This window comes from Harpia harpyja, chromosome 23, assembly GCF_026419915.1.
Source record: "Harpia harpyja isolate bHarHar1 chromosome 23, bHarHar1 primary haplotype, whole genome shotgun sequence".
Taxonomy (NCBI): Eukaryota; Metazoa; Chordata; class Aves; order Accipitriformes; family Accipitridae; genus Harpia; species Harpia harpyja.
Window position 1 is genome coordinate 15,726,479 of NC_068962.1, and position 14,047 is coordinate 15,740,525.

A 14,047-nucleotide genomic window follows, 5' to 3' on the forward strand; every position below is an offset into this window, starting at 1 on the left:
AGAAAGGTTAATATATTTAAAAAAAAAAAAAAAAAAAGTCAAGTGTAAACTGGAGGAAGGGGAAAAAAAGACTTAGAAAAAATAAAAAAGCTACATAAGCCTTTGAACAACCACTTTGAATCATGTTATGGCAAGGCCTGAGAAATGCAGTTTTATCATGCAATCTATTAAGAAAGTAAATTGCGTGGTAAGAGAAAGGCAGGAGACTAATGGGACCTGCTTGAATATAAAATGTCTTTGGGAAAAAGGCAGAAGGACAGATCCCAGCCAAAAATCACAAAAATCCGAGTTTAACTTCTCAGAAGGATCCCGAGGATGCTGCCACAATTACCATTTTCCCAATTATCATCAGGCCGTTTCAGAATGATATCAGTGGAAAGAAAACCCTCTTTAACCTGACGTGGTAGAGCAGAGCAGGGAGGGAGCTCTCTAACCTCGTGAAAATCACTGAGATTTCAGAAGTGATAAATTGCAAGGAGACCTCAGCCACTTCCCGTTTTTTCTTCCTGGGAATTACCACGGCGGTACCGCAGGCTCTGCTGGGTCCACCCTCCCTTCGGTCTGCCGGCCGAAGCAGAAGGAGAAAGGCACTGCAGCACATCTGTACCACTTGTACTATGTCATTCTGGCACGGCCTTACGCCACAGATTTGTGTAAATAGAGCTTTGGGTTTCAGGGCTCTTTTTCTTCCTCCTTTCTTCGATTAACCCCAAACAATGACTGTATTTTTTGCTGCCACCAAAAATTGCTAAGACCCTCTCTTACAACTAGACTCTTACCTTCAAAGAACTGCTGCAGGGCCTCATTTTCTCCCACCACATCCATGGAAAGCCAGAAGTGTTTTGCTTTCTTACTGCTTGAAGAGTACCACTGAGAAAAACGCACTGTCTCTCTTCCAGACGATTATGAACGTGCCGAGGAACACACCATGCTTTTGTCCGAGGTTTCAGTGACTTTGTCCCAGCTGATTTCTTTCCTCCATAACTAGAGCCAGGGCTATACTTAAACTCTGCTACACATAAAGGAGAATCTGACAAGGCTTTTGAGGCAAGATGAAGGTGATGTGCATTCTTCCGTTCAGTACGTCTAATGTTCTCGTTTTAAGGACCTTTGGTCCCAGTACTAACCATAATTACACATGCGCAAAAAATGCAGCAATAAAAATTACTTGTCTTGCCTCTGTACTTTCACACAGGTGATGTAATTAATACTACTGATGAAAGCAATAGTAATCAAAAATGCAAGAGCAAAGCCATCACCGGTCTCACCATAAACAATTGAGCGTCAGACTATCCAACTGCTCTAAAAAAATTGTATCTCACAGCAATTTGATTATAGGGAAGCAGAACTTCCACATTATTATTAACAAAACTAAATGACAGATTAACCTGTTTGTCTAAGGTAACATTGAAAAACATATGGGAAAGCTGAACATTGAAGAAAGGTCTTTTAAGGCCAGCAGCAAACCCTATTTCACCTTCTTTAATTTGATCTTTGTACAATGAAAATTGCCCCTGTTCTGTCACCCCTCAGCAAACAGGAGAAAATATTCAGATGTTTTGAGCAGGCATCTGTCAGAGGCATCTGGTTATGAACAAAACCTCAATGAAGTCAAGAAGTCTGGAATAAGGCCATTTTCTGAAGTAGTTATATTCACCAGACAAGTAACTTGTGCAATTTTTACAAGCCCCAGGCACTCACAGTGACACAGGCTTCTCATGATAGGCAGCTTATATTAAAAATATAGAAAAGAATTTCAGGGAAGGGACTTGAAGACAGAAGCAAGCCCATCAGCACTTACTTGATGTAATCGAGCCAAACAGTCATTACCACCGAGATACACTGGGTACATCTTTGTAGTCCCTAGTACAAGAAAATCACCTCAGCATAATAAACTTTAGATACCATTTATGTCTTGACACTATCATGTATACAAAGGACCCTTCTCTCTGCTTGAATGAGCAACACTTGTAAAGGATTATTAAATCAGAATAGCAGCAGCTACCAGCTATCATTTACCTACTGTTAGCTAATCCTGGAAACAGTTTGATCTCATTATGTAAACTAAGGATTAACAATCACTTAGGAAGCATTTATGAGCCTAACATAAAACATCATACCAACAAATACAGTTTGTTTTCTAAGAGTGAATAAAACCAGACTTCCTTAGCATTATTGAAAGAACAAACAACACTTTTAACAATTTAAGGTAGAATTCTTCCAGGTTTCTACAACAGGAAGTAGTGATTGATAAAAATATTTCATCAGTACTGAAATAGCCCAGGCTGGACATACTCCATTACTAGTAAGATATTCAGGTTCAATTGTTTGTTTTAATCTTAACATTGAAATGCCCGGTCAAAGCCAACATTTGCGAAGTGTTTTCAGGCACACGCATGCAAGGAACACAAGTATGGTATGGAATTTCACTGCTCATTCTATTTACTTTTGTAAAAACAGAGAACACTCCAATAAGACAGTGATGAATAGTGTTCGGTTTGTTCAGCATCAAACACAAGACATCTGTATCCACTGAGATGCTTCTTGTTAAAGAATCAACTATATAAACTTGCCTTTACTTCTGTTTGTCAGTTTACCTGCCAATGTTTTAATCTTACCTGTAACTAATAAACAGCTGTTGTGATCAAGACCTAGTGTTTTTCCAAAAGGGCTTTTATATACCAAGTCTCGTACACCCGCAACTATGTTCCTTGTAACCTTATCAACTGTCTGCTTTCAGATTAGACTAGTCCCAGGGAGAAAGGGCCACGTTAAGTGCCAAAGTAGCAGTTCAACAGAAAAAGCATCTTCCTTAAGAAGCCATGATCCTTTTTTGGGTTCTCTTTGTAGCAAATAGTGTGTGCGTGAAGAAACTGGTAACATTATATGGAAATTATCGTCAGCATGTTAAAGCAACCACATAATGGATATTTTCAAGATTCAAGGACAGCTGTGGGGAAATTGATTTATAAGACATTGGAAACTGGAAATCCCAAAAGAGCAGGAAGAAAAAAAAAAAATCATTTAAAGGAATGAAAAAATTCTCATGAAAGAAAACTAGAGAGGAAGAGAAAGTTTTTAGCAGTCAGATAGGGGTCAGGACAGATTTCTGACCAAAGAGTGACCAAGGTAATTTTATTGTTCCTTGATGTCTGAAAAGCACCCTACTTTAGAGGAAAAATACCCAGATTTATTATGCTGTTGACTCTTCACTATATATGTTTCTCTTCTTACATTATTTTAAAAATGAAAAATACAGAAAAGCAGCACTTCAAAGAATTGCAAGTTCTCCTAGTTGTCTGTTAACTGTATTGGCATACACGCATAGAGATACATACATGTATCTAAACACTACAATGAAGAAAATGTCAGGCATTTATTCCCTCTTCATAAAATCATCTGGTTTACACTTTGGCATGACCTATCAGGGAGGTTCACATCATTCTGCATCACAAAGAACAGAAGACAGACACTGCTTCAGACTAACACTTTAATCAGAAGTTTTGTTTTTAAATGTAAATTACAATCACTAATACGCCTGCAAGTGCTTACCACATTTGTACAACTAAGTATTATATGTACGCATATACAGCATAGGTCAGTGTAAAACAATCACAGTACTTCTTAGTGCAATCTGCAAAAGGAGAAAGATCTTGGACCCACTTTGTGGAAATAAATATCAAGTGACAAAAAAAAAAAGATTCAGCCATTTTAGTTATGTATATTCAATGAAGTTCATGCATGCGCAAGAGTAAAAAGATTTAGAGCTCTTCCTTGTAATAGCCAAGTTTTGCTAGTGACATCTCTCTTCTCAGCTGCATAACTTCCCAGAACATCTGATCCACTAAAAGAGACAGAAATATCATTAAACATACTGAATTCATATTTTATTTCAACTGATGTATACAGGCTGCTTCACTGTACATCAGTTTAGGGGAACGTCTAGTAAAACCAGAATTGACATGTGAGGGCTATTTGTGCTGGTTTGTGACAAAATTTGTTAAAGTATTTAAATTAAAAATTCTAAATGATGGTCCTATAAGAAATTCCCCAAATTTTAATGATTTCTTTTTAAACTAGGGAACAAAAATGCATCCCTACTTCTCATCAGCTTCGGTTAATTGCAGTTTCTCATTTTAACTGCCCTGCCCCTTGACTCATTTTCTGCAAAATTAAAGAACTACAAAAAGAAAAAAAGCAGAACTGGTTGGAGAATTGTTTCATCACAGAATCTGTAATTTTGTTATATTTTTTCCATTTGTAATCTTTCCTTCTCCCTCTTTTTTCTACCAGTAATCTGCCAGCAACAATAAACTGGGGAGGAAAAAGACTTTTTTTTTTTTTAAATTTCATCTGTATTTTGCTAAACTTGATGAGCCTAGGGCATACCTTAAGCTTCTACATGCCACAGCAATATAAATCAAAATTATTGAGTATATAATTACTCAAGACAAAAATAATTTCCATGCAGTCAAGATCATGATGTAGAATTACTATAAAGATTATTAACCTGAGCAACAAGTACAAGGTCTTCCCTAACATATTTCAAAAACCACTTTTGCAAAAGTGACCTCTCAAAAATTAGATGGTGCATGAGTAGAAATACATGCAATGCATTATGCAGACAATTATCATGAGTGCCTGCATTCTTGTAAAGGTATTGTTGAAATATTTATATAAAGTTACAAATGCAAATTCTATGTTTTTAATGGTAAAGATGACAATTGAGCTGGAACACCAAACTCGTTTTTTCAAAACTTCTTGTGAAGAATGAACGATTCTAATAATGCTGAAAATACTTCATTATTTGATGGAAAAAATATTAACTTAATTTCTTCATCTCCGTAGCAAAGTAAACAATTTTTAGTTGAAACTATATAGGTCCTTTTGGTCAAAGTAAAAGCCTTTTAACTATAAACCAAATTAAAACTTAAATAACACATTTTCAAGATCTTCTGCAATGCTAGTAAATAAGTGACCAACACCTCAAGGTTTTATTAAGCATAATTTAATGTACAAAATAGTGAATTTCAGGTGAATTCCATGAAAATAATTCCCTTTGACAAGGAAAGTTAACAGCATTATTTTTTGTAAGGAACAGTCTCTCTATCACCTCAGGATTACTTCAGGTTAGAAATGGAAACAAAAGATTTGAGTGTAGCTAAAATACTGAGCTCTTGAAATGAGGAAACATCAGAAGAGATAACTATAGGTGAGGTAGATCAAAGTGGGGTTTATTCTAGCCAAATTCTGTGTGAAGCAAATCCCCACAGAATTGAAGACTGGAAGAATGAAAAGCACAGACATCCATAAACATTACAATGTTGTTTTACTCTACTTGCAAAAATACAACTGAATTAAAAAAAAAAAATCACAAGTGAAAGCAATTTTTTTAATTAACTATTGACACAGGGCTAGTGACACTTTTTCCTACTATCTGTGCTTAGCAAATCCAGGAGCCTAAGTGATACAGTCTGTTTCAAAAAAACAAACAAACAAAAAAAAAACAAAAAAAACCCAAAAACCACAAAACCTTGGACTGAAGGCTGTTGGGCAATATTCTTTGACCTGGACAGGAAATACAATTAAACCAATTGTATACAGTTTAAACACAACCAAATCATCATAATTTTCTTTTACAGTGATAAACAGGTAAAATAGTCCTGCACATGAAGACCAATAACTAAAACTCCAACATGCAATCTATTTTTAAATTCCAGAATTAAGTTACTAGGTGTACAGCATGTACATTTTCATAACCATCTTCTTTTATATGGACATATTGAAACTGAATAGCACAGTTAAGCGAACTTCCAAATTACTGTGCAGACAGAGTTTAAATGGTCAGTTGTTGGATATGCTGACAGGAACAAAGCGACGGGGTAACAATGGTGGGGAAAAAAAACCCCACAGCCTGAAGCAATGGCAGTAAAAAAAAAAAAAAAAAAAACATTTCCCTTTTGGGGTGGCAGGTAATCAAGCCTTACATTTATAACTAGAGCCCTAATCGAGAGTCTTTGCCATTCCACAGCAATGACCCAGACCTCATGTCTCAGCTGCACTCAGATGAATGATTACAGTACGCTGTCATGTTTATTTTTTACAATTTAACCCCAAATACTGTCATCCTTGCCATTTCTCCCTGCAAGATAGTCTGACGAGAACAGCTGTCTGAATTCTCAATGTGAAGACACACCAAAACACCAAGTGAAAGAAGAAAAAACGGCGCAGATCAAACCAAACTGAAGTTTTTTTGGTCTAAAATATCTCCCTATTCCGTGAGAGAGACTTGATTTTTTTGAATACTGTGTGGCAAAACTGTGACTAACGCCTCTCATTACAGAGTTTTATCATAACATTTCTTACTCAATAACGTAAATGTCTAAAAAGCACTGCTTTTTAATTTGTTAAAAAAAATAATTTTATTGGAGGGTGGAATATCACCAAATTCTCGTAATTACAACAATGACTACCAAAAGATAGCCTTTCTGTAATGTCACATCACTGCTATTGTGCACAGATAGCACATTTTAGGTACATGCACTAAGTAAATTTCTATTTATATATGCCAAATAAATACAATTCCCTACTCACCATCTTGCTGCTTCAACAGTCCTTGCTGGATGTATCGAATATACGTAAAGAAGTTACACACAGAAGTGATCTGAACCCATATAAAAATAATGGTGGTTAGTATCATTTTGTATAATGGTACGGAAAAAACAACTGAATAACTACTACTCAAAATGAAATCACAGTAAATCTACTTACCCTGTAACGACAGAAAGGAGAAATGTAGTAATAGCTGCTTGAATCTCCTAATTTGATTCTATGCTTGCATGACTTACTTTGTCCACTGAGAGCACATTTCCTACAAAATAGAAAGTTTGCATGATTTAATGAACAAATCTGACATTAACATCTAAACACCTGCATGTGTTTAAGGTGTTAATGTAATTGCTTCATATTGGCACAGATACCCAAGTCTCTGCCTTCATTTTACAAGTTGCAATTATTACATTATGTTGTCAATTATTTTAGTTCCACAAGGACTAATTTTGTTTCAATACCGGTGCATCGTGATGCATTTCTGATTTTTAAAACTTTCTTCAGCTCTGGTTGTGTACTTCCATATTCACTAATTCAAGTTGGCTTGACAACTCTGGAACAGTGGGATTTCTTTAACTCTTCACGTGTGAAATAAACATTGCTTAAATTATCAGTTGATGCCAACATTTAAACAGATTTTTTAAAAATTCTGCTTGATGTTGCATTTCATCATAAAAAAGTATCAGCCCTACAGAATAGCAGTCAATTCTCTGAAGCCTCTCACAGATGCGTTCTAAGACCAGCTTTGCATTTATGCCCAATATATTCAGAGTATAAAATAATTCAGGACGAAGGAAAAGAGGCTGCTTGGCAATACTTCTTTCCATTACTACTACAAAAAGCAATGGTAAAATAATCAAATTTGCTTATTCTGGAGTATTACAAGTAAGTTGTATTCAAGAACAAGGAAAGGTCATTAGTCACCATGAATTCTTCCCAAAAAACAATTCAGGAAAAGGCAAAGAATTTTCAAAATTTCCTCCAACATTCTTTAGTAGAAGGTGGTTTGAATCTCTTGAAGAAACTGCTATTAATACAATCATAATAAATGTAAATAAAATGGGAATTTGATTTACTTGGAATTTCTATATTGCAGCATCTCAGATGAACTGGGTTGTCATGGCATCCATGGTTTCACTGATTTTAAAAGCTGCTGGCTCTTCTCTGTTCCATTTCTACCTCACAAAATTAGGGAGTGTAAGAACAAGCAGCCTTTCAAAAGTGAAACAAAAATTACTAAGCTTCTGTGGTTCTAAACAGTGGCTCAGAGGCCCTTTTAAATAGCCTGCAGCTGGTCCACAGAGCCATGTTAAGACAGGACAAAATGGAAGAGCGTATATGATTTTCCATAGCAGTTTATGAGGACTGACAGCAGTCCATTGATCCAAGAAATCCTACAGTAGCTGAAGCAAGCTGATTGCAATTTCAGTCAAGCTTTTGTGAGAAGACAGACAGACTTTCAATGCTAGGAAAATAAAGCCCTTTTTTTCCTTCTGGCTACAGAATTACCTTCTATATGTTATATTCCATCACACCAGGTTAAATGCTGGCATGACAGTTACTACTGATGACTCAGTTCTGCGCTGTACGGCACACATGCAGCTTAGTGCTTTGTTCCCCATGGGGACAATTATGTGAATCCTGTGGGGAAACCCAGCTGTCTTTCGTTAAGGCAGCACTTACTACACAGCATCACAGGCACCATTCAATAACTTCTGTATATCAAGAACCTTTCTTCACTGTTATCACAGCTCTCAGCCCTCCGCTCCTTATTTTGCTGTTGGGCTACTACCCACTATTTGATGCATCTGTTCCCCCACCCCCCAGGCAACTGTACAATAAAATAATTCCTTTAAAAACATTACTCTAGTTTTTTGTTATTATTTATTTACAGTTTGTCTATATCACATTACCTATTTAAGAACATGGTTTCAATAAAAATACACCACATAAAAATAAAAAATGTGAAACTGCTACTCTGATTCAGTGAAAACTGGAACACCTGTTTCCCTTTCAGTGCCAGTAATCATATACAAGACAATGCACATTTGATGCCAAATTACACTTAAATACTGCATATTCCTTACCTATTACTTATCTACAAGCAGTATCACAAAAGCTTTTGTTGCTACCTGACAGCGGGAAAAGGGAGAAAGGAGTACACCTGGCTTTTTGATACACCTAAAGTCCTAAATTACAATTTGTGCATTGTCATCTCAAAACGTTAATCTATACCTAGCCAACTATTTAAGGATTACATGAGTTCTAATTAAAAATTTATCTTACACTGGAGAAAATATGTTAAAAATCTAATTAAACTTCTGAATGATAAAATTGAGTCTCCTGTTTTTGAGTAAATATTTCATCATGTCAAGACATAGGGAAGTTGCTTGAACCACAATGATTTTAAATCAATTTGCCAATCGCTCTTTAATGACGTGTATTGTCATAGCTTCTGGCTGCCCAGATTCTCTACTGCCCTCATGGAACGCAGCCCACAGTGGTGTATCTTGGACTTGAAATCACCACCCCTTGAGTAGCTCCATTATTGGTGGTGGGTCCTTCTGATGAGGGACTGTTACAGCTCAAAGAACATGTTTTCTAGTGATGGGAGTAAGCTGAAGAATATATGAATGCCTGAATTTGGAGGCTAGAAAGGATCAAAGACTAAGTCATAAACCACAGTTTTCATTTTATACAGCGTCTTTAAAGAGAAAGAAAACTTTGAAATACGTTAAACCTATAATCTCTTCTACTCAAAAACAGAGCAAAAACAAGAACTAAAAAACAATAGCAATGAGAAAGAAAAAAAAATTCCTAAGGGCCAGACGAAAGCATTTTGATGCAAATTTTCCATCAGAAAATTGAGCTCTGTCAAAACAAATATTACAGGGAGAATCATCAGCTTGTCCAAAAGATCTCAAGCAGAAAAGGCAAGGCTTTCTCAAGACTTGGAAGGCTCCAGATTAACACTGACCTTCTTTGCTTAACCCTGACATACACTAAAGCACACTACAAATCCCTTCCTTCTCCTCCACATCCATCAAAGCCCCAGCGCCTCAGGCAAGCCCCTCCCTGTCATCCAAGCATACTTCCTGCTTTAGGTTCAAACTCACCTTCACCTTCATTCCCGCTTCATTTCATTCCTCCTGCTCAAATTCAGAGCATTTACTCTATATATCACCTCTCAAATCTTTCAATTACCTTTGTCAGTGTGCTATGCATGTCCTAAATTTCTTACGCCACAAATATTCCAGATGTCCGACATCCAACCTGTACTACTTCAGTACCTAGTTCTTTCACGACGCATTCCAGGTGAGAGGCCCTAGTTCAAAAGCATCTGTTTTAAGTATCAGGATGGTCTTCTCCAAAGAAGTAAACATGATGCATTGACCACAAAAGTAACAAGTGAAGTAAATAGCTCTCCCAAAAAGGGAATTTGTCTTAAAGGTTTGTTCTGTATTAGTCTTTTTTTAAAGTTTTTTATTAGTTGCTTACTTTCCCCATAAAATTTTGTAACTAGCAATCCTGAAGTCTTAGATTTTAAGAAATAAAGTTTAAGAAACACAAATTTGACTGAAGCGATCAGTTGATAACTCTTGGATTGAGAAAACTACTATCTCAAATGAGTCAAGATTCCCCCCCTCTGTCTGTTAGCTTAACATACTTTGGTCCCCCACATTCAACTGCAGAAGCTTTCACAAATCGAACAGGTTGCAAACCAACAGGTTCAATGCTCAGAGTGTTGTTTTCAACAGCTTCCAGAACAGCTGAGGCCAACTGCAAGAGAAATTTAGAAAGCATTTAAAAACAGCTTCGTGTTATCCATTGCCTCAAAGCAGTGACATATTTCTTCTTCTGTAAAGTTAAGAACAGCGAAAAAAATCAACTCACCAAACAGAAATTCAATTACAAATGAGATTTTGCTTTCATCGTGAGCAAGAGGTCCCATTTCCAGGCTCCAGTTTAAATTCTGCCCTCCGAATAACCCTGCCCTCCCTGAGGCAAGATAACTGCCTTTACAGCTGGGAATGTAGTCAAGCATGTTTAAAATGCTAACTGTACTTTCAGTCACTCCTCATAAGCCCAAATAGCACATACATTTGTACGTGCAGTGTTGTGTCAGAGAATGGATATGGCACAAACTTTGTTTATTTAAAAAAATTGGTCCAATTTTATTGTGTTCTATGGAAACACAAAATGATGCAGCATGCTTCCTTATCTTGCAAAAAACAAGTAAATATCATGTCACTGTTTTTCAGCCAAAGATAGCTTTAGAAAGGTGTTCAAACAAGTAAGACTGAACAATATCTAGAAAAGCCAACATAATATAAAGAAAAGCCAGTTGCAACTTTCAAACACTAGTCTAGTTAAAACATCATCTTCATGAAACAAAGTGCAACTTTGCTCAGGCTTTTTATGTTAATTCTTTATAAACACACAACCATAAGACACTAGAAATATGCTCATTTTGCTTCATTGGACCCAACACTTGCCCAAGACTACTGTTTAAGTACGGACAAGCCATCGCCATTACTTGATTTAAAAGAAGGTGCACTTTATGTTATTAGTGAAGTAATGCTGTGCCAAGGTTCCTTCCTACTGAGTAATAAAGATATTTTTCTATTGTACTTCGAATGTTTTAAAAACAGAATGTTACTATTAAAATCTTTCATATGAAATACTCTTTCTCTGCCATCTCCCAAAAGCAAAACACTACACACTTAACATGAGAGGCTACTGAGAGTTAATGTAATACTTCAACCATTCAGATAACTGCATTTCCAATTATTCAAAAACACAATACATGTGTAGTTTATAGTTTGGTTTAACTGCACATTAGTTTATCGATATTCAAGTGAAAACAGAAGTTGGTCACTATGCACTGCATCTGGAAACAATAACTGATATAACTGACAAGTGGTAGAAGCCTCATTCTTTCCTTAAGAGGAAATACAAATCTACAGTAATTATATCACCACTGAAGCAGAAAAGAACAAAATGAAGTTGCTGGGAAAGACAACAGGATGGCCTACTTACACATACTGCAGAAGCAATTTAATTCCCATAGTAACTAAGTAAACTTTTTAGTGGGGGAAGTTCATATGATGCTGTACAACCACCATAATGAACTGGTATACAATTAACTAAAAGATCGTGCATGCTTATGGCCAGCAAGTAACAGTAGATGAAAAGCATGGGGAAAGAACACAACACTACACAAAAACAACAGATAAACATTGTGAAGAAAATACAGCATTTTCCATGCAAGGGTTTAATTTTATTGGGGGGAAAAAAGAAATCAAGTCTGAGGGCCTTAAAATTTGTTATTCTTATTTTAATAAAGATCTAAGAATATGGTCACTTTCCCCTAGAGACTGATATCCCAACTACAGCCTGTAAATGCTGCTTAAGAACAAAAACTATGTAAAGCAGTTGGAGCTAGAATCGGTTCCACTTTACTCCCAGGATGGGTAAAACTCCAGTCTTTCCTCTGTATAGGAGAGTGTGTGGGAATAACACGAGGGAAAAAAGTGTCATAATTCATTTCATCTAAAACCACATTCCCAAACTGCCCCTGTTGAATCATATCAAGAAGTGAAGTCTAATTCTTGTAACTCAAACCTCTCTTCAAGAAAACACCCAGACTGTCCTTGCAGCTTGCTCTGATTGATACCAGAGAAAACTGGTCCACAAAATCAAATATATTGGTCTCTGCTGCCCCCTATATAAACACAAGACAGTGACAGGGCACTATTTCTACAAAACAGTTATCTTTGAAATAACAGGAAAAAACCCATCATCCATTCCTACAAACATCAGATTCTGCCAGATAGGAGTAACATCTGAAGGAATAGACCTTAAAAGGCCACATCTGGAACAGCGTAAATGAAATAGTGAAGAAAAAGTGATCATTTCAATACTCCAGACTAAACTTCAGCACTTCACTGTAAACCATCACGCTCTTAATGAAACAAAAATGGTTAAACTTCATATGAAAACATTTTTAATACAGTCTATTGGCTTCATGTAACATATTTAAGGGAAAAGCGTCAGTGACCACATTTAGACTATTTCCATTACCTCACTTTTTGAGAAGGTTAAACATGGAAAAATATCTTCCCGATAAATTTTGTCCAAGAAAGGACACGTTCTGTCCATAGTAGGCTCATCCTTCCAAGATCTGAATTCATTGTACAAAGACAGGTCAGCCTAGAACACACACAAAGATTCACATATTTTAGTACTGCAATTATCACACTAGTGTCTATCATTTGCAAATATCCACAAGTAAATAATGAGCATTAAAACTAAATGCTTTCCATTGCACTATGAGAGAATGCTATTGTGCCCCAGCTATGAACACCTTCTTAAATCCACTTTCCTAAGACTGTAAATATAAGCAAATCAAAACATATCATTTTCAAGACACAGAGTTAATGCATTCACTGGTCACCACAACACCAGGGACAAGCTAATTACCTGTCCCCCATTTCCTAAGCTTCCAGGATAGCTTTGAAAAACTTAAGTGATTGTTTAACAGAAAAAAAGCCAAAAAATAAGTTTTCTTCTTAATGTATCTTCATTACAGTATTTTCATCCATCTCCATTTCTGCAAGTTACAGAAAAGCAGAGAAATCTAAAGAAAACAACTGCAATCCTAGACATCTTGTACATTCACCCTGCATCTGAACATAACATACTGCTATCCAAACGCTAAAAGAACATACACATTTAACACACACGAATATATTAACACAGGAAAACAGGAATTCAATATACAAAACAATTAAAACTATACTCTTATTCTTCATTTTTCACCTTTGTGCCCAAACTCTCTCCTACGCCATGCTACAACAGGAAGGCAAGGATACTCCCTGGGCATGATTTATGAGCCTGCTCCCCCACAGCTCCTCTCATCAATGGAGAAATACTAAAACAAGCTATTAAATCACACTAAGAGTAAGCATGCTCTGGGTTAGGAAGAGATGGTTTTATCTTCTTTGAAAACACCTTGTTTTGTCATCTCCATGTTGAGATTAGTTTAGCAGTAGGAAGGCACCTATCCAGTCTGACGTTCAGGAGACTGGTACTAGGTCACTATTAAAATCTAGGTTTGCGTTATGGGACAGCCTGTCCCATGGGCTGGCAACCCACTAACAGCTGGAGCACACTGAGGTACTCCCAGAGCACATCATCTGGTTTAGGGTTACTGTTCACAGGCACCAACGCTGCTCCAAGACATGAACCAAGCAGAGTGGGGACAACTGCTTCCGATGCATATTCCTAATCCAATGTAAAAGACTAATGCCAGTCCCCAATGGGATATGCAACACCATCCTCAGACTAGTTCTGACATTCTGCTGACACAGACTTCAGCACCTTTCTCCTCCAACTGGTTAAATCCCTTTCTTGTACTATAGCAGTTCTATACTCC

The 14,047-nt window shown here is 36.6% G+C and overlaps 1 protein-coding gene across 3 annotated transcripts in view; it reads right to left on the reverse strand.

Moving 5' to 3' along the window:
• Positions 1 to 3,476: 3,476 nt before the first annotated feature.
• The window catches only part of RAB3IP (RAB3A interacting protein), a 34,307-nt gene continuing 23,736 nt past the window's right edge, over positions 3,477 to 14,047 (reverse strand). For all 3 annotated transcript variants that reach the window (XM_052774474.1, XM_052774471.1, XM_052774473.1), the window contains 5 exons: positions 12,694 to 12,822; positions 10,277 to 10,389; positions 6,772 to 6,871; positions 6,595 to 6,664; positions 3,477 to 3,844 (listed from right to left, as the gene is read on the reverse strand). In XM_052774474.1, coding sequence (XP_052630434.1) covers positions 3,762 to 3,844; positions 6,595 to 6,664; positions 6,772 to 6,871; positions 10,277 to 10,389; positions 12,694 to 12,822 — 495 coding nt within the window. In that variant the 3' untranslated portion in view covers positions 3,477 to 3,761. The remainder of the gene's footprint in view (positions 3,845 to 6,594; positions 6,665 to 6,771; positions 6,872 to 10,276; positions 10,390 to 12,693; positions 12,823 to 14,047) is intronic.